The following is a 27547-nucleotide window of genomic DNA, read 5'->3' as shown; positions in this document are numbered from 1 at the left end:
CAATCATGAGGATGACAACGGACTGGCAACGTTTCATTCTGTTGTACCCAGGTTGCCATGAGTTGGAGTCAACAAAATGGCATCTACCTATTTTTTAAGTACTCTTGTTTTGTTATAATCTAAATCTATGATTATCATTTGATTGATGAAATCTAGGTAGAACCTGAAAGTTTTTGTCATACATTGACATGATGATGTCATTTTTCCCAATGAATACCTCCTTGACTGAATGTTGGCTCACTGTCTAAAAGACAATATATGAGGCTCTTGCCATTTATTATTTAAACTAAAATAATAAAATGTACATTAAGTAAATGTTACTCCATTGTTGTATTACTCAGCATTTATAACTACTGTAACCCTCTGATTTCTTCCATGATACTGTGTGTTCCCACGGCCATAGTAGTCTCTTATGGCCATGCCCACATTTTTAAGATGGCCTCATATTTTTAGCTTAGTCACTTTGTTCCATTAATCTATCAATATTGCTTAGCTGACATTACAAAAGCAATGGCATTGAAACTTTCTCAGTGGTCCTGGAAAATTACATAAATTACTTCTAGCAATATATGACATTGTTGGTATACACAAAAGTTTGATTTTGAATGCATACCGTTCAAGTTTTCATCAGGACCAGCTGTAATTACTTGAACATACAAAGGTTCACCAACCAGACTGTGAGCAAGAAATCCAAGTGAATTGGCATATGACTGAGAACATATTTTTGTTTTCTTTCATGTTTTTCTTCAGAGAGATGTAAGAGACATTGACTGTAAATTCGACCATATGGAATATAAAATGTTTCTGCTTTTAAGAATAACAGGCAGAATAACGGTGCGTTAAAAGAAATGACAAGTAAGCCTACCATACACTCATGAAGAAGGAAAACAAAACCGTTTTAGACAGAATGCTCCTGTCAAGAAAAGGTTTTTCTCAGTAGGGTACGAAATGGTTGCCTAGGAAACTAATGTTAATTGCTGCTGCTGATGGAAACTAGTCAACAAGGAAGGCACTGTGCAGTTCCAAGTGCTCTGTGAAACAAATACCCTAGATAAATTTCCCAAAACAGAGAAATAAGAAAAGTTCCTTGCTTCTACTCCTTGCTTAATTTGGAGAGTAAATGGTTCCTCTGAAACTATTTCCTATAATCAAATGATGATGAAGGAAATTAAAAGAGCAGATTGCTTTTGTTTGTTTCCCTGGCACCTCGGCACTCATAGAAGAGGTCGGCGTTGGCATATTCGTCGTTGTCAGACTCCAGTTGATCTCCAAGGGCCACCCTGGCCAGCACTGCAGCTGCAGAGCTTTGCCTATCCGTGTTTCCTCCCAATGATTCATTGATTAAAAGAAAAACTCACTGAATTTAGTTTATGGGGGGAATGAATTTGAGGTAAAGTTAGTTTATGGGGAGAAATGTACTTAAGGGAAGGAATCATGATTCCACAAAGCTCTGTTCTGATGGGTACTAAAATTTAAGAGAATTTACTTTGTAGCCAGTATAGACAATAGAGCTATATTTAGTCATTATGAGAAATACAAAGGTATGTAAGACATGGTGTTCCCACATTTAAAGTGTGTTTGAAGGGAGGAAATCTCATTGAATAACACGCTTTTTGTTTTTGTTTCTTGTAGGGGCCATGGATTTGGACCGATCCCCCGACAGTCACTCAAATGGTCCTCTTCTAAAATGCATTTGCAAACTGATTGGACTAAACTTAAAGTTCTATGTAGATTCTGGAAGAATTTTCCTTCTCTCTTTTTTTCTACCTCAACTCTACATGCTAAAATTCACAATTTGTTTAGATTAGCACCCTAACCAACTCAAATGAAGCCTTTAAAGCTTGAACAGAATCATCCAAGCATTTAAGCTTAGTCAAGGTGGGAGGTACCATAAATTAAGAAGAGTATCAGTGGAAGGATAGCACAGGTTAAGTATACCATACTATGGAGTCAAAAGAAGTTAGAAAAGCGCAGATTAGAAATGGTACCTTCTGGAATGTTTTGCTTCTAATTTTAAGGGCTCAGGTAGGAAAGGGGAAAATAACACATCAAGCAGAAGAAATATAGTAAGTGAATATAGTTCAGCTTTATACACATGTTCTAGGTTAAAGGTTTTTGGTGGTGATGATGTTGGGGTTTTCTAAAGTACGAATCTGTACAAACATGTTGTTGGCAGCCTATATATTAAACATTTGCTAATTAAGTCAGGTTGTAATATTTTATCCATCTTAGATTGAGAAAGAGAAATCCACTCCTCTGAAATTTTCAGATCACCTTAATGCCAATAAGATTAGGAAAGGGGAAAATAACACATCAAGCAGAAGAAATATAGTAAGTGAATATAGTTCAGCTTTATACACATGTTCTAGGATAAAGATTTTTGGTGGTGATGATGTTGGGGTTTTCTAAAGTAGGAATCTGTACAAATTTATGTTGTTGGCAGCCTATATATTAAACATTTGTTAATTAAGTCAGGTTGTAATATTTTATCCGTCTTAAATTGAGAAAGAGAAATTTCTTGGGAAATCCACTCCTCTGAAATTTTCAAATCACCTTAATGCCAATAAGATGAATACAATCATCAAGGCATTGAGGGAACCGATAATGCCTTAGAAGTTTTAGAAGACTCAGTTTTGCATCTTCTCAAAACCATTACAATTGTACTGCTTCTTGTAGACTTGTGAGAACTTGGATTATATCCTATATTAAGTCTTGAAACATATCACATTGTCAAATAAATGTAGACTGTGAAATTATTAATACATTAATGGGAAGATAACATCTCAACAAAATAAAGAGAGCTTGAACAATTTCACTCTTATAAAGAGTAACTGTGGGATAAAGAAAATATAAAAACAGTGTGTGTGTGCACATATGCCTGTACTTATCAGCATAAGGATCTCTTCTTGTTTTAAAGTCTCATTTGTACTTGGGTTCCTTAAGGGGCATGAGCACCAGGAGCGAGACTTGGGTTTCATATAGACAAATTAATACTCCTACATCTACAAAAACCTAGGAATCCATGAGTCAGTGGAAATGATGAAGAAAATGGAAAAATATTCTAGATTCCAAAAACTGTCATTGGAGTAAACTTTCAAAATATAAGCTCTCTGTATACCAGGAATGGCCTGAACTAGTTATCGTTGTAAACTTAGATCTTTCTTCTATGCAGAACTATGTTTTGTTATAATGAAATGGTAAAAATCATCAGCTTAGCTAACCTATGTTTGCTCCTTCTATTTCACCCCCAGCATAATTTAAGTAAATCTTCAGAGGCCTTGTGATCTAGAAGCATATGGAATGTAGAATCCATATGATGGGCAAATCACCTCATTCATGATATATCATAACATACATTCAGTCAGCACACAGAGAGAACAAGATGTCTGTATAACTAAAGATTGCTTAACCCCCGTTTGAACACATTTCTAAGAACAAATGTGCAAATACCAACATATAACATCAACGTTTATTCTTAGCAAGTCTCTCATGAATTATGGATGTTTTAAATAAGTGGTTGTCCATCTTCTATAATGCTTATTTTTTTTTTTGACATATTGTTGCTATATAAAATACTGTCTACCAAGATTTTTTTATATCAATACCTGAAAGGATTTAGGAGACTTTAAGTTGCTAATAAATGCACATGGTAATTCCTTAGAATCTTCAGTTTATAAGGAAATGATTTAAGCCAGAGTACCATGTTTCAATAACCCTATGGGGAAGGTAAAATGGAATTAATTAAATTACGGGATTCTGGAAACTGAAAAATGGAAGAGGGAAAAAAAGAAAAATGAGGAGAAAAGTTATTTTAATAATTTTTGTTAAATAAAAGCTACTTGGCCACAACACAAGATAAGGCGAACACCTTCACAGAAAATATCTCAAACAAGTAAAATTGATGATATTGAAGACTTTTTGGCAGGACCTCTGAGTGAAGTCACACCTTATAGCCAGAGGATCAAAAAGGATATGCCTTTTAAAGTTCTGATTGCAGGATATTTCAGTGACATTTTTAATTGAGGCCAACTATTACATTGTGCTCAATTATGCAGGAAAGAACATGAAAAGTTGTTCAGTATCCATGTGTTTCTTAGCTGTTACAGGTGACTCTTAGAAAGGTCATTTACCCTGACTTTTCAGGTTCTTTCCATTTTTATAAATTTCACCTTCCAGAAAATATTTCTACTTAGATGTCTTACTGCTGTTTTACGTCAAAGATATGTATATATTTACTCCAAACCCTCAAGCTTACTTTCAGGCTTTGTCAAGTCTCCTATATCCTTCCACGACAACCCTTTCACTACAGTATTTCCAGGGTTCCCTTCTATGTAATCTTTCCTGCAAACATATTGCTCACACTGTGGTGTAATTTTTGCAGCACCATTATGTGTATGTGGTTTCCATTTTCAAGATGGAACATGGATACTGACTGTCTCTCTTTTTATGATAATTAAAAATATTCAGGAGGACCTGCTATAGGAAGTTAATACTGCATCACATGCCACAAGGAAATGAAGATGAATTAAGCACAGCATTTATAAACTAGTAATGCGGATAAAAACAAGTAACAAGCAACCACAGTAAAATATTCAATATCATCAATGCTGTTGGCAAGATATAAACACGGCACTTGGGGGCATTCAGAAGAGGAAGAGGTTCAGCCTCGAGAATAAAATTAACATCAGTTTTCCACCTTTGACTAAGACTTCTGAGGACCTCTCCTCTTGGGTTTCTGCTCTTCCAAAATGTTTTTGCATCACTTCTTGCCCAGTCCTGCACATGAATGAAACCATGGCAAATTGGTTGGGCAAAACATATTTGTTTTGCAAAAGAGAAGATCTTAATTCATTTAGGAGACTGGCCATCAGAGGTACTCATTCTCAGCACCACCACAAATAGAAAACGTGGGCTGAAAAAATTGAGTCTAACTTTCAGGCTGCTGAATGTGGGATCATTTTTATTAAACATGACTTTTTTCTAAATCTTGATTCCTCTCTTATCCATTTTCTCTACCATTTTAAGTTTTGATTCCTGAAATCAGTTGTAAATGTACATGTTAGTTTTATATCCTAAAAGAGGAAGGGGATATTTAAGGAAATTCATTAAACCCATTGCCATCCAGTCGATTCCGATGCACAGCGACCCTATAGGAAGGCAGGCATCTTACTCTCATTTCTGTGTTCTAATAACCACATAAAACTAGCATATTTCTTAAAAGTTGCAGGAGAGCCTAGGACATATGCTTTCCTCTTTCTTTGCTCATCAGCTTGGCTGGTTTTTGCAGTGTTTTCCCTGAGTGCTGACTCATTCTGTGAGCCCAGCCAGCCAGCGAGCGGGCAGCAAGCGGTTCAGTGTCCTTTTCCCCTCAGGACTCACGATGCCAAGTCAGATCATGTTAGACAATCAGCTCTGCAATGCAGCACCAGTTGTTCTCTTCATCTGCTCCTGAATTCATCTGATATGAATTTCCAGACTCCCCTGACAGGCAAAACACGTGCTGTCTGTAATGTGTTAAGGAGCAGTGAAGTGTGAGGAAATGGAAGGAAGGGAAAAAGGCTTGGCACAGTGAAGCGGAAAGAGACGGTTCATCTCAGTAGCTTGGGAAACAACATGGGAGAAGCGATGACTGCTAGGTACTCCCCTGTCTGATCTCCTATCAGCAATAAAAATCAAGCCCAAAGCTAAAACTCAAGGCGCCATTTGGCATACAGTGGGAAATATTTGCTCTCTGAGACACGTATCAGCAATAAAATCAACTTATACATACATCACATCTTTTGAAAAAACATATTATTCCTTGATGATGAATATATTCTCAAGGCTTTTGAGTAATCAATTTGTTCAAGATTACTATTAAAGTTTTTCTCTTCTTTCTCTTTCTTTTTCATGAGGAGAGAGTTATTGGAAATACAACAAAGGACAGATAAAGGCCGTGTATAATCCTGACCAAAACAAAGGTTTAGACAGCCCATAAATGAATCCAAGAAGACTTGGCTCCATGATTGATGATTTTCACCTGCTTCATAAGAAAGATTTTAGGAACCATTTAGAATTCTTCTCTAATTGGATATTTTAAAATCTTGAAAAATTAGAATATGTTAAAAGAAAAATATGATGAAAAAACATGACAGCAAATTAAAGAGCTAAAGTCTTGGAAAATACAGGCTCAGGAGAACAGTCAAGCAAAAAAAAAAAAAAAAACAAGCAATGAATGTGAATCATGTTTACATTTAAAAACTGTCCAGACAGAATTATTTTTATCAATAATTCTGAATTGTTCTTAGCTCAAATCTGTCGCATTGATGAAAACCCGAATTCAACAACATGCTTTTTCAAAGCGTCAGTGCATCAAAGAGCTTGAAGGAATACTTTCAGCACTTATCTGACATTAGCACAATGCAAGGCAACAAAGAAATGAGATTGATTTCCACAAGTGCACAGGAGGAATTTTCTGGAAGAGCAAAAATGACAGTAAATGTGTATGCAAATTGTTCTTACTTTAAAAATACCATATTATATTGTGTTAGATGGAGCCCCACTCTTCACAATGTAGGCAATTAAAATTCCAAGGAAGAAAATCATGTTCTAATTTGTTGAGACACTGGGTTTAATTAAAACAAGTCTAGAGAAACTAGGTTTCCTCATCTTTTGATTTGGAATTACTGGCTTCAGACAATCTCCTTTCCTACTTTAAGACTTTAACTGAAGAGCAAAGATTGATACGAGATGGATTTCATGGGAAGAACTAATATAAAACCGCATATTTATACAAAAAATTTTATCCAGTGCCTGTCTTTTCCTCCAATTTGTAAAACATCAAAAGCTCTAATGACCTTATAGGACAGAACAGAACTTCCCATAAGGTTTTCAAGGCTGTAACCTTTACGGAAGCAGACTGCCACATCTTTGTCCTGCGGAATGGCTGCTGGGTTCAAACTGCTGACCTTTTGGTTAGCAGCTGAGTGCTTAACCACTGTGCCACCGGGACTCCTCTTACCAAGAGTAAGACATGCAATTCTTTCCTATAATGTCCATGTAAACTAGCACTAAATCAGATTCAGACCCTTCTATTCAACAACAAGTCAAGACACATATCATGAAAGAAGCTAATACCCAGTCTGCTTTGTCAGATACAGAGACACAGAGACCAAAACAAACATGACAAATACAAACCTCAGGTAACTGTCTCCTCTATCAATCCTTGTCTTTTTCTCACTCTCTTTCTAGGCCCAGATGCCTAACCTTTCAAATGAAAATACTGAAAAGATTCCCATTTTCTGTCCTCATCCATCCGCGCCGGCTGGCCCAGCAGCTTCGAAGTGAGGCCGTGCGGCTTTCTGTAGAACCACCCTTGAATGCTAAATAACTCTGCTCCAGTCGCTCTTCTCTCTCTGCGGAGCTCAGGGAAATTGCAGCCGGAGCAATGAGTGGTTGGCATGGCAACAAAAGAAAGGAAAATCTGCAACCTTCTGTATTGTTAGGCGAGCTTGTTTATTTGCCGTGGGGGGTGGTGTGCATGGCTTTAGTCATTTTACAGGAGAAACGGCTGTGCACTATTTCGTTCTGTGTAAATTTAATACTCTATATTTTAAACAGGATGCTGAATCTTACTGGTAAATCTTAAATTTAGGAATAGAGGCTGGGGAGAATGGGAGAGGTAAGAAAAGGCAGGTTAGAATTTTAGAAGATCGTTAAAGGAGAACATAGGCTTAACGGCATATTCATCTTCCTGAGTATGTCGTCAGGCGTCAATTTATAATTGTAGCAATAATTAGCTTATATATAAGTCACCTGACTGCTTGAGTTATGTAGATGGTTAAAATGCAGGAAAAGGCTTTAGAAGACATTGCCCCATTGGTAACCTCTGAAATAGTCTAACTGCTTTTGCAGGGAGTAGATCTGGATACTGGGTTTTTTTTAGATGTGGATAGCACCGTCTGTCCGTCAGTTTGTCGAAGTGTGGTTGCTTGTGAGTGGCCATGATGCTGGAAGCTATGCCACCGGAATTTCACATACCAGCAGGGTCATCAATGCGGACAGGTTGCAGCAGAGTTTCCTGACTAAGACAGACTAGGAAGAAAGGTCTGGTACCTACTTCCAAAAATTAACCAATGAGAACTTTATGAATCACAACAGAGGAGTGTTCAATACAGTGCTCAAATGGAAGGCACTCAAAATATACAGTGGCCAAAACAAAGGACTCAAGCATACCAACAATTGTGAAGATGGTGCAGGACTGGGCAATGCTCTGTTCCGTTTGTACATGGGGTCACTGTGAGTTGGAGCTTACTTGACAGCAACTAACTAAAATCAGACCTGGACAGTGTGTCTGGAAATGCTGGGAAACAAAACGGCTCTTGGGAAACACTGGGAGCAAAATGAAAAAAAAAAAAAAAAACCATTTAATCTTTGAATTTACTCAAAGAGACATCTAACACTGGCTTCTGACAGTCACGTAGGCACTTTACCCTATGATTAGTGTTTCTTACTAGCGTTCCAAGCATGGCACCTTAGGATAGTTGAAATCGCCAAAACGTGATTTAATGCTTTGGCATCTATAAACACCTCAGGATCCTCCTTTCTTTCTCACTTATCCTGAAAACTAGGAATAAGGTTCTGATATTCTGTCACGCTTAAAGGAACATCAGTGTGGCAGTTTTGCAATAGAGGTAGAATTGTCCTCTCTGGCTACGACTTCTGGTTTTGCTGTTCTGAAGCTGGCAGGGTGGCTAGTGCAAAAAGCACTGGTTTATGAGCCGGGAGACTTGGAGTCTGGTAGCAGTCATCGTATCTCGTATGGGTGCTTAAGCCTGAGAAGGGAAGGACTGTGAAAGATCATTTTATGGTCCCTTTTTTTCAGTTTTCTATGAGATTATCTATAACTATGACAGAGCTAGCTGATTCTGTCAGTGTCTTCTGATGAAGAATAAATCCTGACAGTTGCAAAATTAATCCTGGTAGCCACAGAAACGTAGTCTCATCAAGAAGAGTCTTGAATACTTCCATAACCAGTAGCAGGTTTGTAAACCAAAAACTCCAAACCTGCTGCCGTCGAGTTGATTCTGACTCATAGTGACACTATAGGACAGAGTAGAAATGCCCCAGAGGGTTTCCAAGGAGCAGCTGGTGGATCCAAACTGGTGACCTTTTGGTTAGCAACTGAGCTCTTAACCACTGTACCGCTAGCACTCCACCAGCACTTCAGTAAGCTTATAAAGCCAAGTACATTAGAAACTTCAGGAAAAATCACACACCGCCTCTTAGCAAGAAGAGTTTCACTGCATTCATAAGCACTGTGTTCACAGTTCAGCTCCCTCACTCAGATGCTGTTCAACCCTGGGCAAGAAACTTGGTCATTCTGTGCCTTAGGCTTCAACCTTGTAAAGTGAAGATAATAATGACAGATATCCCCCCAGAAGTCCTGAGAAGATGAAATGAGATAAAGGTGTGATGGTGCTTTCTAAACTGAAGGGCATTGCAGAAGTGTGTGATGGTATAAAAATCGCATTTTTTCTCAAGATGTATTTTTACATATATTTCCATAACTGTTCTTTAAACAAACCCTGAGGGGTGAATAAGAATTAGAAAATCTTTTCCTCTCTATAGATGAAACATGAGTGATAGCAAAATGAGGAGAATTTTCAGAGCAAGGTCAGGGATACGGAACTTCTACTTTGTAGATCCCTGTTTTTGCAGTAAATTCAAAATGATTCCACGAAGTGACACAGTGAGGATAGGATCGGATGTAATAGATTAAGGGATGCTGTACTAAGTAAAAACCTGCTGCATTGCCAAATCACCTGGATGGTACTTACAGAAATGAATACCTTTTAGGTATCCTTAAAATGTAATTTTAAAGATTATCTGTTTTATTTTCCATTTTTTAAAATGATTTTTCACTTATGATTTTATAAATTTCACAAATTAGCCCTTCTGCCCTTTTACAAGCAACATGATATGATTTTGGTATGAATTCTGATGAGTTTGGGCCCCATCCCCAGCTAAGAAACAAAGATGAGTATCTTAATCGTCACTCAGATCTGGAACTCTGTAGGGTCCAAAATAATTCCTCTTTCTTTTGCCAATAAAAATAAGAAAAGAGAGAAGAGGGATTACTACAGCCATTATTCTAATTATGCATGCTTTGGAAAATAATTTAAAAATGACTGCTTTAGTCTTATTATAATAATAACTTTTCTAAGTGGCTAGATTCTCAATGGTTTCTCATTTTTCATGTTTATGTGGCATGGCTTCTAAAAAGGGCGCTTTAGCAAGTAAATGTAAGAAACCATCTTAAAGCATCAAAAATTATGCTATAGGTGAGAAAACAATTCTATCTACCTTTCTATGGACTACCCTTAAATTATAAGGAAAGAGGTAAAACACAGAAGAATAAAGTGTGAAGAAATACAATTTAAAATGTTGCTGGATTATTGCCTTTCAGAGGGTTCTCCCTAGGCCTCAGTATATTAAGATCAAGGACAAGCAGCTTAGGGACTTGCAATTTAAAAAGCTATTATGGCCCAGAGATGAAGGTGAACATTGAAAAGGCTAGATCAGGGAGAATGAGGCAAGACTTGTGGTTGACATTAAGCCCACACTGATGAAGGAAAGAAGGGAGAAGGAAGATGTGATGATAGAAATTCATTTACCCTTTGATCTTGTTAATGGAGATGAATTAAAAAAAATAATAACAATAACCTTGGTGAAAAGATTTACTTCTAAAAATGAAGAGAGGACTATAACAAAGAAGGAAAGCAGAGGAAGGATCTTTGACTCTAACCAGTAAAGGACTGGGCACAACGTATGGCGGGGAACCTGATTCCATTGGGAAAGGCTTCATGCTAACGGCTCTTCAAAAAGAAGCTGGCAGGGACACACTGACCTGGCAAGTAGATTTTTCTGATATTTTTAAATAATTAAGACCATTGAAAAAATTAAATAGTGAAGGATGTTGGTTAGCTATGGCTTGAGCAAGTATACTATATTGATTTTTTTCGTGATATTCTACAAGCCTCTATAAAAGCCACTGACAGTCCACTTGACCAAGTAAGACTTTGCAATAGTGTTTACCACTAATTTCAAAGGACTTACTACTTCCTTCTTTTCATATTCATTCATTCACTCAACATACATTTATTGAGTATTTAAGGGACATCTCTTTCCTTTTCCACAACCACTGTACTTTAACACGTCCTGGTCACCTCATGCCCTTCAAAATCCTCCTACTTAGTGCTCCGGACAGCAAGTCTCACCCTTTTCAAGTTGTGTTATACTCAGCTGTAGGAAAATCTTCCTTGATCAAGAGTGGCCTGTTGTCCATACTGATACCACCACCACCAATAATAATCACAATAATAATTAAAAGCTCTCATTTCTTGAGCTAATCACTTTGTACAATTTACTGTTTCATTTAATCTTCATGAAAGGTAAAAATAATAATTTCATTATTGAGCACTGCACAACTTCTCATATCCTGGAATCAGGACTGAATATCACCACCATCATTTCTTGTTTCACATGGATTTATACACAGTATTTGCTTTTTATCACAGCAACTGCTGAAAACTCAACTTGGCAAAGATATGACATCATCAAAAGGAATGCAGCATGATCTAATGTTGAAGCTGTGAACTATCTTGAACTAATAGTCCATGCAGTTTTGACAGATGTTGAATATCATTGTGTTCTGTGCATATTTAAAATATCCCACGGCATCCCTGTGATTTTGTACCCCAAAGCGCTTCCATGCAGTATTTGGGAACTGTGATCCTAACCAGAAATAATCCCTCCTCAACTCGGCCATTCTAGATCCTTCATTTGGCACTTAGCACAGTGCACTTACTGTTTAAATTAATTGTACACAAGGTCTAACTTCTGCTACTAGCAGTTAAGGTATCATTTTTTGCACACACCCTGGTATAGAACCTAACATGTTACCTGGTATGAAGAAAGTGTTCAACAAGTTCGACAAATGAATGGATTAAAAAATATAGTACGTACTTAATGTAATTTCTCCCTAGTCAACAGAAACGTCTCTCCTATTTCCCTATCAAAATAAATACATTTTTTGAATAGAGCGTGCAGTCGACCAAGTGTTGCTGACTAACAGATGGAATACAGAAAGCCAGTCCCGGAGTATGAGATGATTTTGAAGGGGAAATGGACTTTCTTTCTAATTATACTTAAACTTTTAGGGAAAGCGTGTGTATGCAAGTAACTGGGTTCAACTGCACTGAATTCCAAACTGCAGAAAGGGGAAAATAATGGTGAAGAATATTAGCATGCAGCCTAGTGATTCTTTATGCCATTAATGCTATATCATTAATGACAACATTAGCAACAATAACAGTAAAGGAAGCTATTGATAGAAATTATGCTTTGAAAGAAAGTGTACAAAAGTAAATTATATTCCCCTTTAAGTACTGTGTATTGTTTTTTATAAAGCTATTGAGGAAGCATGACATGGCTCCTGGGTATGTGTGTGTATATCTTTTTTTTTCTCTCTCTCTTCTTTTTTCTTTTCTCTTCTCTTCTCTTCTTCCTCCTCTCCTTTCTTCCTTCTCTCCCTCCCTTTCTTTCTTTCTTAGGCAGGGTGGGTGGACTCTACATTCCTTACTACTCTAACTAGTAAATATGCTTCTAATCAATCAAATGGATTTAGGTCCAATTTCATTCAAGAGAATCACAAAGAAAACAATTCTAAAATTTTCCTTAAATGAGTTAAAATGCTGACAGTTTCTAGTAAAACAAACATATACAAAAACTTTTGTTTGCCTATTAAAATTAAAGCAGTAAAAATTAAATAGCTGATGGGATCGAGAATACAAGTAAATTTGGGAAATGTCAAGCTAGTCCTCATGATTTTTCTCTCCATTTGGTGTCTACTTCCCCTGACTGCTGGGACTTGGGTCCCAGGACTAGTGACAGAGGATCAGTGCTGCCTATTAATTTACTTTCAGACTAAACCGACTTCAAAGCACAAAGCGAGCACTGATGACAGAGGAAGCCTTAGTTACCTGCTGTTTCTCTGTCGGCTGAGCTCAGCTCTCCATTAATCCCATTCTCTTTGGTATCTGAATAGGTGCCCTCTGGCCCGTGCTCTCCAAAGGCACCCTCTTCATCCTCTCTGTATGGGAATCCATTAGCGCTTCGGACAAGTTCTTCCCCTGCCCCATCTTGATCTTTAATCTCAGGTGGATGTGGGTGTGCAGACGCCTCTGTTAGTTGAGCTGAGGTCCAGTGAGGCGCCTTTGCTTCATCTTTCCGATCATCCGCCATTCTTTAATGCCCTGTGACCTCTCCTGTGATTGGAAGAGGAAAAATAATAGCCATCATTTTAGGAAAATCTGACCTGATGTTAGCGGTACCAAGATAGGACAGATTTATAGCAAACTCAGTGGACTAAATAGTCAAAGGAACATATTTAGTAACCCTCTTATACTATCAAGAGGTAGGCACTGTTAACACCTTGGTTTTTACAGACTTTTTGGAACATATTTATTCTTTTAAAATAAAATCACTATCAGTGTATATGTGCTTCTTTTTCAATTTAATCTATTTTTGACACCAGTGTTTGTCATTTGAGGACACACTTAATTACCTTTCACTGACATATGGTCTTGAATGTTGACTACACAGTAGAATGAAGGAATCCTTCAGCATGGGGAAAACGTAGCATGAGAAAAGTGGGAGGTCAAAACAGTGGGATGTATGGTGAAGGAAATGGTGAAGGAAGATGCTGGATTATCAAAACTCACTGTAAGTACTCTATTAAAAACACAGCTTTCAGAGAAATCTAGAAAATACAACGGCCAACATATTAGCCCTTTCAAAATTCTAAGGTGTTCAATTCAGACCAGAGGTGGATATGCTTTTCTGTAGACTGTGAATTAAAAGAAAATAGCTTTGACTTGATTTTTCAGCCTATTTTCTGAACTCCATAAATTATGAGAGAATGACATTTTCCATGACCACAAATCGATGGACAGAAAGGACAGGGATACAGTATCGGGTATTAACTCCACCTTCTGCTATTATTTCACAGACAAGCCAAACAAAATCTGGGAAGGTTAAATCATTGGCATATATCAAGTAACTGTAAACTATAGCAAAGGGTGAGTTAGTTGTGGGGTAGGTGTTCTGTACATGCTATGTGAACGGCAGATATTGTACGCCCTTTTTTTACATGCTGATGATGTTAAGTTTAGATATATAACCAGTGAGAGGTGATTTACCACTCAGTTTTAGAAAGCTGTTCCCAGCAATGTAGGGCTTTACTGATAGAGAGGCTCTGACATACAGTTGGGCAGACTCTTGCCTCGGCATCCTATTTCTACAAGCCTTGGAGCCCTGGTGGCATAGTGGTTAAGGGCTTGGCAGCTAACCAAAAGGTCAGCAGTTTGAATCCACCACCTGCTCCTTAGAAACCTTATGGGGCAGTTATACTCTGTCCTGTAGGGTCACTATAAGTCAGAATCAACTCAATGGCAATGTTTTTTTTTTTGTGATACTTTTTCCTTTACCACATGTGCTTAATTAAACTTTCCATATTCTTATTGGTCCAATCTATTTTGTGTGCAGACTGAATACTATAAATTGAAAAGTTGCACATAAAGAAACACATGTCATATCAATGTAGCTTTTTAAAAATTAATAGGCTTTTTTTTTAGAACAATTTTAGATTTCCAGGAAAATTGAGCAGATAGTCTTAGTCTGGAATCAGTTGCCATGAAGTCCATTCCAATTCATGTCTGGAAGCTCTGCTGAAGCCTGTTCAGTGGTGTGTAAAGCACACAAAACCAAATGGCCACTGAACTGTTTTTCTGACGCCATGTTTATTAAAATCTTTGAGAGGAAGTAGGAAACACTTAGGTTTATACCTTAGCCTGTATTTAACTCTGGGAGTTGAGCCACTATTCAAAGTAAATAAAACCATACGAGCGCCCACAGCTCTCAGCTGAAATTGGCAGCTTTTCTTGATCCCCGGGGCTCTTGGGAACAGATTTCTTATTGACTAAAATATCCTCATCTTAAATTTAAGAGAAAACCCTGGTGGCGTAGTGGTTAAGTGCTATGGCTGTTAACCAAAAAGGTCGGCAGTTCAAATCCGCCAGGCGTTCCTTGGAAACTCTATGGGGCAGTTCTGCTCTGTCCTATAGGGTCGCTATGAGTCGGAATCGACTCGACGGCACTGGGTTTTAAATTTAAGAAGCCATCTACATGGGGAGGTTAATCATCCACTTAAAAAGTTACGATAATTTGATTTTAAGAGATCATACATTTAAAAAGTGAATTTCTTAATGTTTAATGCCTAAGAGTTTTAGAATCTTTCTTCTTAATAAAAACTAATTTTGGAAGAAGAAAAGGCTGGCTGGCCACACTGATTTCAATCAATACCAGAAGCATAAATAAAGGACATTTATGATCTAATAAGTGCCATCTGACTTCCTGATAAGATTGATAATACTCTTTAAAATGTCTGCAGATTAATCAGATACGACTTTCTAATTTGTCAGGTTTTTGAAATATACATTGTCTAACCATCTGTTAAGTGACAATCATCTTAGGCCATTTCAAGCTAGAATTGGCATTGTTGTGACAAAACTACTTTGACAAAAAATATGACTTGAAAAGATTGCCTTTGCTCTAGGGAAAAGCTGCTTAATCAAAGGAGACACTACTTGGCCACACTCACTTATAATGACAGCATGATATTATTAAAATGTCACCCATATGGGAAATTTTACTTAAATTTCTAATCGAAAGTTTGAGGATTATCTTGATTTTTCAAATATATTTGAATATAGCTAAAAGTGTTCACACTTGCCTTTAAATTCTTCTTGCTAATTTCTCTGAAAACTGTGAATCTGGTAAAGAAGATAAGAAAGCTGAAACAAAAGCAAATCTTCTCCAAATCTATAAGCAATCTTGTGAGGTGCCAGGAATGCTAACATTCCATTCCTACTGTGTAATGGGAGAGGCTCTCCTCTCTCCAAATTGCAAAAGATTACAGAGGTTTAAAACTTAGCCTGATTGCCAACCAGTTGGGCATCTGCCATACCATCTCCCGGTTTGATAAAGGAACCTGAGAAGATACCTGAATCTCATCTTTTCCTTCCCTATCTCCTTATGCCACCTAGTTTCATAATATAAGCAAAGAAATTCTTGAGAAAGTTAAAAAGAAATTTATGAAATTCTAAGACATTCATTTATCCTGGACACCTTTTTAACTCAGTACTGAAGTCACTTCTGAAGTTCACCCGTTAGCCAAAGATTAGACAGACCTATAAAAGAAACAGTAACACATGTAGTTCAACCATGTATTTGAAACTAAATGGGCACATCAGCCCAAAAACAAACATGACAAGGCACGAAGGGACAGGAAAACTGGACGAATGGAAATGGGGAACCTGACGTTGAGAAGCGGAGAGTGTTGACAGGTCGAGGGGTTGGCAACCAATGCCACAAAACAATTTGTGTATTAAGTATTTAATGAGAAACTAATTTGCTCTGTAAACTTCCTCCTAAAGCACAATTAAAAAAAAAAGAAATTGATTTAAAGATTTACAACATATTTGTGGGGTTTATATTACTTTACCCAGAGGTTTTGGTCTTTGTCTTTGGTTCCTGAGAGATAACCTCTAAAACCTTGAAATTTTCCTAGGGACTGAAGTGTCTTTGATGAGGCTTCCGGACCACACTTGAGGGATTAGGCTAATGAGGTGACTGAGGTGGGGGCTGGCCAGGCTAGAAAGACCACCACATGGTATCAGCTGACCTCAGGGAAGAGGGGGGTATGATTTAGCCAATCATGCCTAATTAATGAGGCCCCAATAAATGCTTTTGACACAGAAGGTCCATGGGCTTCCTGGTTGGTGAAAGACATCAGTGCATGTGCGAGAGCAGTGTATCCCATTTTGGGACATGAAGCTTCACAATGGGAATCCTCCCAGACTTCACCCTATGTGTCTCTTCATTGGTATCCTTTTTGCTGTAATAAAACTCTGATCACAAATATAGTGCTTTCCATGACTTCTGTGAGTCATTCTAGGATATTAGCTAACCCGAGGGAGTAAGGAGCCCAAGAAGTCAGATGTGAGGGTACAGTGGGTACCCTCTAGCTTGTGGTCAGTGTTTGAAGACGTTGGCAGACTTGGCAGTCTGGAAGATTGTGTCCTTTAACTTGTGAGATCTGATCTCACTCCAGGTGGTTAGGGTAAGAGGAAGAAGTGCTGCATATGCAGCTGATGTCAGAACAGAAGGGGACAGAGAGGAACAGAATTGACAGATTGAATTGAATTGAACTGATCCTCACAGTTTGAAGTGAGAAATGGAAATTTTATATCTTCCTACACTCAATATTACAATAGGAATCCCAGCTATATAGTTAAAATGCTATATGGATTAGTTCCTGCTCTATTTAACATACGCAAAATTCTTCACATTTGTTTTTAGGTAGAACTAATGCATACATATTTAATATTGCAGAATAAAATAAGTACTTCCTCCTATTTTGATTAGAGGGTTTTAGTGCCATAAGCCAAGAGACTTATACCTTGTCAAATCTCTTAGCTAATTTTAGTTAAAAAATATCAAGAAAAAGAAAAGAGAGAGAGAGAGGAAGCAAGTAAAAGAGCCAAAGGAAGAAAAAAACAGGGAAAAAAAAAATAAACAGAAGAAATAACAGAAGAAAGGAAATATCCAACTCAACATTAAACATGGCTACCATGGCAAAACTCAAATCACAGTTCAGAGAGAGTGTACTTCAACTTTAAATTACTTAATAGAAAAATTAAAAATCTAATATGCTAATTAATTTAGGTTCTTGGAGCTTCATTTTGTAGCTGATGAAGTGGGTCTGTCAGTCAGCACTGCTATTGCTTACCCGATCTCTACAGGGTTGTTTACAACATTAATAACTAGTTATCCACTATATTGAGATTCTCTTGTATTTAAATGCATCTGCTTCTAAAATTTGCTAGACCAAATACCATAATTCTCTATGGTTCAAAACTGTCCAGATACTGAAATGAATTCAGATTTCTTTAGTGAATCAAAAAAAAAAAGCTCCCCAGAAAGCCCCAAATTCTACATTCAAATCTATAACACAGTTAAAAACAATGTCTTTTGTGATATGGTTTTCCCTTGATTAAGGATCTTCACAGTAAATTATGTTGGACTATAAAAAAAATAGAAATAAGAAAAAATAACATGGATTTTTTGCTTGATTTCTTAGACTATCAGATAATCTATCTTTTCTCACATTTTTTTTTAACCACAGGAACTTTAATGTTTAATTGCATCATTTACTTCCTTCTAAGTCTTTGATCCTGTGTTCTGTCCCTTATTTTATATAGAATTGAATTGTAAAACTTCTCAAATCTTTTCTGAAATTAGGATATACATCATAAGTAAATAATAACTGCGTATACACTGCCTTCCGACATTGTATTTTAGGACATGGTTCCTTAGAGAATATTGTATATTATTTAGGACACGATAGTGCTGATATTACTGCTAATGGAGATAAAGTGAATAAAATACTGATATACAAAGTAGATATCAATCTTTTTCACACAAAACTTTTTATAAAACTTTAATATATTAGACCTTTCAGATACATTCTAGGTTAACAAATTCCAGCAGAAACATCTGATTTCTTGGAATCAATAAATTTACAAACATTAAAAAAATTTCCACCATTGTCATTTTCTGAATACTCTTTTAATTACCATTCAAACAAATGCTGCTAATAAGCAAAGAATAACTTAAAAATTACTTACTGTAGCAGAGGGAGCCAAATAGCACACTTTTGTTGGTTCCCTCTAAGAGCTATAGAACCATGTGTGCACATTAAAACTTAATGCATTTAACAGCTGGGTTAAAAAGAGAAGCATTTTCATCTGGAACTCCATCTATCATTCAATTGCTTGCATATTATAAGTGAAAAAAAAACAATATTTTGATATACTCTGATAATTTCTTTCCTTTACAACAAGTTGAGTAGATATATTTGCTTTCTCAATTCAGAATTAAACCAAGAAGCAGTTCCTGAGCACATATACCCTGAGGGCTGGCAGACAAAAGAAAATAAGGTACAGCTGTCACATTTCCTCCAATATTTTAAGGGAAAAAATAGAACTAAAGAGAAACATCCAGAAGAAAATGTCCCTGACAGCTGTGAAGTCTTTCTGAGGTACTGATGAATTTCTTTTCTCAGGGTAAATCCAGGGTCTAAGGATGCCAAGTGGAAATGCATTTCACTAAATAGGAAACCACTTTCTAATGATCAATTACTTAGTTGGAGCTATTCATATGTTTTCTTTGAAGTAAGCAAAGGGTTAAGAAAAAGCTAGATGCACACAACCAAAACATGATAGTAATATACAACCCTGCCATAGGGCCATTTAGTCATAAGTTGGGTCCCAAATACCTGCTGAATGAATTAATCATCAATCCTTCGTCCAGAGAGAAACATGGGGAGAAAGGTTTTGTCAGCTTTGGATGGTCTGCTGATGCTTGCTATGCATAAGAGCAGAATGGTTTTGAATATAATTTTCAGGGCTGACACAGTAGAATAGCTGGGACTCAAGTTCTAACTCCATTTAGAGTGTAGGAAATATGACACCAAGTAGAATAAACTACTAGACCTGTAATAAGGCCTAGCAGACATAATGGAGTCCATGAGACTATTTCATTCCATCTCAGAAAAACTTTTCGGATCTTGCAATAGAACAGCTCTCAGTGGTCATCTATTCCAATGTATCTTAAAGTGTTTTCAGTCAATCAACCTTCAATATGTTGTTGTTAGCTGCTGTTGAGCTTGGCTCTCGACTCATAGCTACTCCCATACACAATGGGATCGAACCATTGTGATCCATAGGTTTTCATTTGCTGATTTTTTTTTTTTTTTGGATATAGATGGCCAGGCCTTTCTTCCTGGTCTGCCTTACTCTGCAAGCTCTGATAAAACCTATTCAGCATCATAGCAACATGCAAGCCTCTCAGACAGATGGGTGGTGGCTGCACTTGAGGTGCTTGGCCAGGAATCAAACTTGGGTCTCCTACAAAGAAGATGAGAATGCTACCCCTGACCTACCACTGCTCCCCTGCCTCCAACATACATCTAAAGAATTAGAATTTCTGGATGTGGGGCTTGAGAATGGCTAGTTTAACAATCTCAACAGGTGATTCTGATATAACTAAAGTTGGAAAAAAAAACTGCTTTTAGGCAAGCTTGCTGCACAGAACTCTAGATAAGAATATCCACATGAAATACCCGAGGAATAACTGAAGTAAAGGGTTGAGGCAATGGTCTTGATGGATCATACAATCATTCTCACAAATAGAAGCTGAACCTTTCATTTTCTCAGGCCAGGACATTTATGATGAGGCAATAGAGTCTAACCACAGGACTGGCTGCTTTTACTCCAGCTTCCTGTGAATAAGGCAATTCTCTGTTGTGTGTAACTGACTTGAGTGGATTAAAAAAAACTTCAGAAGGATGTTTAAAATTACCCCCTTGTCTGTGGTAAAAATCTACTTCATATTGTGAAAACAATGACTAGTCCTTGGTCAGTCTATCAACATCATCAAACTATCTTTAGAATATTTATTTTAGGCACTCTTGGCATTCATTCATGGTTTATGACAGAAGTACATTTGCTTGAAAGATCCCAAATTGAGTTATCAATTTTTTTCCCCATTAAATCACTGAGGAGAGGGCGACAGAGTGGTAGATGGAGGTGGGGTGTGGGAGAATGCGTGATACATAATCTGAACTAGTAAAGCTATCAAAGAAATAACTGAATTATTTCACATCTAAATAACTGAGATGTGTGTGAAGAAAATCTCATTTAGTGAAGTGAAACTTTTCCTCCCAGGATTACCATATGATCACAAACTTCCTTGTGTTTGTTTGGATTACAGTATTAGAAAGATCACCAAAGCACAGAAACAGTCCTTGATTGTAGTTATTATTAGGCACCATTGAATACTCTCAATAATTGGCAAGAGGAAAAACCACAAAGATTTGGAAAATCTAGATAAAAAAATGCACTGAGTAGCGATAGGCATGTCTCCATTTTTTCTAATGCTCTTGGCAAGACAGTTCTAGAATGTTTTCTATAAAATGTTCTGCTTGTCATCATGTAAATGTGTCAGTCCAATAAAACCACTAAGATTATAATTTTGTGCTGCTACATATCCAAAGATGAACAAAAGAATAAAATAACCAGACATCTAACATAATTAAGCATAGGAAAATTGCTTCTCTTTTCCATGCGGGTCGAGTATGCCTTATATTAGTGCTATTCATACCAGTGCTAAGGAGACCCTGAGTGGTACAAAGGGTTAAAATGCTCGTTGCTAACTGAAATGTTGGACATTTTTTAGTTCACCCAGAGATACCTTAGAAGAAAGAACTGGCAATCTACTTCCAAAAAATCATCCCTTGGAAGCTCTATGGAGCACAGTTCTACTCTGAGACACAAGGAGCTGCCATGAGTTGGAATTGACTGGATGGCAATTACTTTTTTTTTTTTTTAAATATCATTATTTCAAAGCAAAAGCCTTTTTTGGGGGGGTGGTCACTAATTATATTACACGCTTGTATATAATCCACTAACTGTGCTGATCAATGTCAAGGAGTTTAACCTTAAATTTTGTTGATAAACTGACAATTATTCTGTATCCTTCCTCTTTGTCTTCTATGCAAAACTTGCCATGAAGAAATAAAGTTGGAAATCCAGATATCTGCCTCATGCCTTCTTTGCTTTTAAGCTGCCTGTAGAATACCTATATAAGAATGACTTGATCTTCATCACATACCATGACTAATAAACAATTAGTATGTAGAGAGTTGGTGGGTACATAATGGTCAATGAGAACAAAACAAGCTAATGGTGGGTGACTGCTAGAATTAGGTAATAAAAATAAAGCAAAATTCCAGGCAAGTATTATTTCCTACAACTGAAATAGTGTAGGTTGTAAACATTCAATCAGTATTGTTAATGATGCTAACACATTGCTGTTGTGTCGATTCTGACTTAGAGTGACCCTATAGGAGAGAGTAGAACTACCCCATGGGTTTTCAAGGCTGTAAACCCTTACAGAAGCAGACTGCCACATCTTTCTCCCGAAGAACGGTTGAGGGGTTTGACCCACTGACCTTTTGGTTAGCAGCCCAGCACTTTAAACACTGTGCCATCAGGGCTGCTTACCACAGGCATGAAACAAAAACAAAACAAAACAAAAAAAACCAAACCCGTTGCCATGGAGTTGATTCCGACTCATAGCAACCCTACAGGACAGAGGAGAATTGCCTCATAGGCTTTCCAAGGCGAAGCTGGTGGATTTGAACTGCTGACTTTTTGCTTAGCAGAGGTTAGGAATTACAACACATATCTTTGGGGGACACAATTCAATCCATAACACCATGTGTGTCAGAGTAGAACTGTGCTTTATAGGGTTTTCAAAGGCTGATTCTTTGGAAGTCGATTTCCAAGTCTTTCTTCTCAGGTGCCTCTAGGTATAGGCAAACTACCAGCTTTTCAATTAGTCTACGAGCTCGTTAATTGTTTGCATTATTCAGGAACTCCCAAGAAAAAGACAGGCGGGAAGGCTAAATGCAGGAAGAACTGGACCTTTCTTTAAGAGGTACTGATTTACAAATTGCTTTAATAAGCATGTTTTGAGCCTTCATTTAATTTTCAGATTATTGCCAATCCATCAATTCATTTACTATGCTCTCTAGTATTTTGTTAAAAACAAACAAGAAAGATTAATTGAATGCTAGTTTATACCAGGGATTCTGTCAGGCAATGGGGATACGACGATGATTAAGGTATGAACTTTGACTCCAAACAGCTCCCACTATCCTGAGAAAAACATGTGTTTGAAAAATACATTACAAGATAACTCTGTAAATGCAATACCAGAGGACAAAACAGGTTATAGGAACATAACCCTTTTGAGTCACACATATTTAACCAGAAAAATGGGTGGACTAAAATATTTGCATGAGATGCATTTTTAAATATATTAAACTACTGTGCCTACGGACAGCCCAACAGCTAGTTAACTATATTAAATGCTATTTTGTTTCTAGAGAAAAGTAAAATATTTTGATTTTAGAGAAAAGTTATGTAAAAGTAAAGCATGAGTCATATAAGATAAGGCCTTTAAAATTTTTTTTTTTTTTTAGGGTAGGCTGTGCTCTATGTTGTATTCTGCCCACCACTGGCTGTAACTGTGACTCAGGGAAATCTGAGATGAGTTGAAAGTCTCCTTGTTCACTGTGTCAGTTGAGGTGGGCCAAAAAGGAAGCACACAGAATCCTTATCATTTGGGATTCCTTCACAACTCAGTCTGACACAACTGGGTGAGTCTTCACACACTGCTTGACTTGTCTTTTTGAACAGACATATCTTTGTGTAGCCTGGATTGAACTCTAGGAATTAGGTCAATTTTTATGACTTGCTACTTGTATCCTTCCAGACTTCTGTAAGGATATGATGTGACTGACATAAACTTGTTAAACCCTCCAGGCCTAAAATGTATATAATCGGTCTATGTATATGTGATGGTAAGAAACCGAGCTGGAAAAATTATTCAAATAAGCAAATATCCACATGATTTATTTTCCACCAAGACAAGCAGTGCAATCTTTCATGCAAAAGTTTTAATTTAAGTATAGGCACCGAAACTTCTTTGTTGTTGAGTCAATTCCAGCTCATAGTGATCCCAAAGGATGGAGTAGAACTGCCCCATAGGGTTTCCAAGGCTGTTAACCTTTAAGGAAACAGACTGCCACATCTTTGTCCCATGGAGCAGCTGATGGATTCAAACCACTGACCTTTTGCTTAAGAGCCGAGCACTTAACCACTGCACCACACAGGTGTAACAATATTATACACTGGGCCCACAGGCAAAAACAGGTCAATTTAAAAATGAGACCTACTCATCTGTAAGTCCGGAAAATAGGTCTAGCATTTTCAATAATAGATATGAAAGTAAAACAGAGGAAAAAGTAGGAAAGATGCAATTAAATCTTGTTTTGATAGTGAAGGGCATTCAGGAGTGGTGGAAAATGTTGAGAGAAGGCACAGATGTTCAGATTATGAAGCACCTTGTTTGGCAGGTGAGGTAATATAAGCTTAATCAATAACCATTATTAATGGCATACTGCTGAAAAATTTTAAGCGGGTTAATGATATAATGAGAATAGGTTGTAGAGGCTATGCTCAGAAACGGGAAAAGTCAATGGCCGGTCAGTCAATGCAACAATCCACGAGAGAACATACAAGATTTTGAGTTAACCCTTTGACAGGCAATGGCACATGTATGTTCTAGTGACATTTTCCACCCCTGGAGGTTTACTGGCAGGCATTTGAGCCACTTAGTATGTTTTGGCATTGTGGCGGACAGATACTGGTGCAAGGCCTGAAAAACAAGGAAGTTGGTCTGTGCCATATTTGAGCATTGACAGCCATTCGTATGAGGGGATGCTTCCTGGAGGAGTGTGAAACCTTTGTGTCTTTTCGCTTCTGTACAGCTAGATAAGGCTTGTGAGTATGTTTAATATTTCCTTTGTGTTACTGGGAAGGTACGGTTACTGGCATTTGGAATGAGTTATTTTTTGGGTGAAAACAGTTTATGATGTATTTCCTGGGCACAAAACCACTGCCATCAAGTCAATTCCGACTCATAGTGGCCCCATAGGGTTTCCAAGGCTGTAAATCTCTATGGGAGCAGATTACCACATCTGGACCCTCTGGAGATTTTGAACCACCAACCTCTTGGTTAGCAGTCAATCAATTTAACCACTACGCTACCAGGGCTCCTCCTTTCTGGGCCACGGTACTGATATGTATGGTGTATGTAATGTGCTTTATGGAACATGGGACCGATATGGCCTGCTTGCCCTTAGTCACGCCCCGATGACATCTTTTATAAAGTGCTTGCCTCCCTGAAAACTGTTCATGATATACTTCCTGAGCCAGGGAACTGATGTGTACTGCATGTGCAATGTGCTTCATGGAACATGGGACCAGTGTGGCCCACTTGCTTTAGTCACTTCCCTGATGGCATTTTTATAAAGTACTTGGCTCCTGGAAAACAGTCTGTGATGCACTTCCTGGGCTAGGGGACATATATGCACTGTATTTATGACACATTTCATGGAGCATGGGACTGATATGGCTCCCTTGCAATTGGCATCCTGTTTTTTCAAATAATAAAAAACTACCAACAATGATTCAGCATCCATTCCATTAGTGAAAAAACATGGCATCACAAAAAAAAATTAAAAAAAAAAAAAACTTCATCCTTTAAAAGGTTAAGGTTGAAGTGCATGTGGTCCTCGACTTACGATATAATTAGGAGGAACTGCACTTACGGCTGGACTTTTTTTTTTTGGTACGTCTTATTGTTAGTAATATGTACTACACACAGTGCTGCAGTGCATAATTTGCTGATGTTATCATTAGCATGCCAACCCCCAAAGACAAATAAAGATCAGTTTTATAAAGATACTGACAATAAACAGCAATAATAATGAAAACTAATTTTTAAAAATTGAGATATTTGATTTATATCAAACCGACTTACAATGGGGTCGTCGGAACAAAACCCTGTAGTAAGTCAGGGACTACCTGTAATGGAATTTGGGCAGAGCAGGGGTGGTTACCATATGCATTTGGAGGCACAGGGAGTTCTTTCAATATGCAGTCACACAAAATTGCTATGCCCATGAAGTTTACATTTTCATGGGGGTAATCATATAGTAACTAAACACATAATTAAAATACAAAAATTTCATTTAGGTCAAGACTTCGAATTTATTTCTAAATATAATGGAAAGTCTGTGGAAGATTTTGAGCAGGGTAGTAATTAAAAACAAACAAAAACACATTGCTGTTGAGTTGATTCCAACTCATAGCGACCCTATAGGACAGAGTAGAACTGTCCATAAAGTTTCCTAGGCTATAATCTTCACGGAAGCAGACTGCCACGTCTTTCTCCCATGGAGTGGCTGGTAGGTTGGAAACACCAACCTTTCGGTTAGCAACCAAGGGTTTAACCACTATACCGCCAGGGCTCCTACGGTATTAACAAATGTTTTTTTTTTTTTTTTTTTAAATCATATGGCTACTGTGTGGAAAATAGAACATAATGGAACAAGGGTGTGAACAGGAAATCCAGGGGAGGGGATGATGGTGGCTCTGATTACAAGGGTGGAAAGGGAGGGAATGAGAAGTCAGTAGATTCTGGATGGTAGAAACAATACTTGCAGATTACATGTGTCATGATTTAAACTGTTGTGAGGGGAAAATGTTAGAATATTTGTTCTATGTACTTTCTATATACAAATATTTAAAAGTATGTAATAGGTTCCTAGATGGCACAAATGGTTTGTGCTTGACTGTTAACCTAAAGGTTGGTGTTTTGAACCCAGTCAGTGGAAGAAAGGCCTGGAAATCTGGAATACATGAGGCCTGTAATACATGGGGTCTCTAATACATTGGGTCACCATGAGTTGGAATTAACTTGATGGCAACAGGTTTGGTTTTTAATATAGTTACTCAACTCTGCAATGAGAAATTATATAAAAATTATACATCAGGAGCCCTGGTGGTGCAGTGGTTAAGTGCTCAGATGCTAACTGAAAGGTCAGAGGTTCCTACCCACTGGTCATTCTACGGGAGAAAGATGAGGCAGTCTGCTTCCATAAAGATGTTCTACTCTATCCTATAGGGTCACTATGAGTCAGAATCAACTTGACAGGGATGGGTTTGGCTTTTGGTTTTATGTTACTTCCTCACAGAGCTTCACTGAAGAATTTCCTCACTCTCATGTTCCCATTCAAGTAGCACTTGGCAGTGTATATTTAAATGATGCGTAGACATATGTGTTTATACCAAAAACCTTAAAAACCTGTTGCCATCGAGTTGATTCCAACTCATAGCCACCCTACAGGACAGAGTAGAACTGCCCCAAGGAGCGGCTGGTGGATTCAAACTGCTGATCTTTCGGTTAGCAGCCAAGCTCTTAACCACTGCACCGCAAGGGCTCCTATGCACTTATAGGTGTATTATACATGTGCATGTATAATGTACATTACTGTATTTTTATGCAAATAATGTGCACCTTCTAGGTTTGCTTGCCAAAAACACCCTCCCCCCCAGAGGAACTGGGTGAGGTTGGCAAGCAAATGTAGAAGGCGTGCATTATTTAAGTAAAAATATGGTATATTTTCTTATAGCACTATATTTTCTACTTCTCTTGCTTTTAAAACAAAGTTTTCTTTAGACTTCTTGAGTTTCAATTACAAGACTCACTCTAATTGTAAACATATGCCAAAAAGAAATACATAAGCCAAAAAACAGAGGCTTACACATTGCTTCCCAGTAGTATGAACTTTCTAGTGCCACAGCAGTCTGTCTTGGAAAATGGTCTTTTTGATTGTTTTGGCCCTTTGCTCTTTATTCAGGATTGATTACTACCGGATACCTCCTAGAGTTTTGCTCATAATGGTTTGAAA

At 37.6% G+C, this 27547-nt stretch overlaps 1 protein-coding gene across 43 annotated transcripts in view; it reads right to left on the bottom strand.

The window, feature by feature from the left end:
- MAP2 (microtubule associated protein 2) overlaps positions 1 to 27547 on the bottom strand; it is a 288976-nt gene that overhangs the window by 58504 nt on the left and 202925 nt on the right. For all 43 annotated transcript variants that reach the window (XM_049888022.1, XM_049888038.1, XM_049888039.1 and 40 more), the window contains one exon: positions 13023 to 13307. In XM_049888022.1, the coding sequence (XP_049743979.1) occupies positions 13023 to 13284 (262 nt within the window). In that variant the 5' untranslated portion in view covers positions 13285 to 13307. The remainder of the gene's footprint in view (positions 1 to 13022; positions 13308 to 27547) is intronic.

This window comes from Elephas maximus, chromosome 6 (assembly GCF_024166365.1).
Source record: "Elephas maximus indicus isolate mEleMax1 chromosome 6, mEleMax1 primary haplotype, whole genome shotgun sequence".
In the NCBI taxonomy this organism is placed as follows: Eukaryota; Metazoa; Chordata; class Mammalia; order Proboscidea; family Elephantidae; genus Elephas; species Elephas maximus.
Note: the sequence above shows the minus strand (reverse complement) of the source record. Positions and strands in the feature narration are given on the sequence as shown.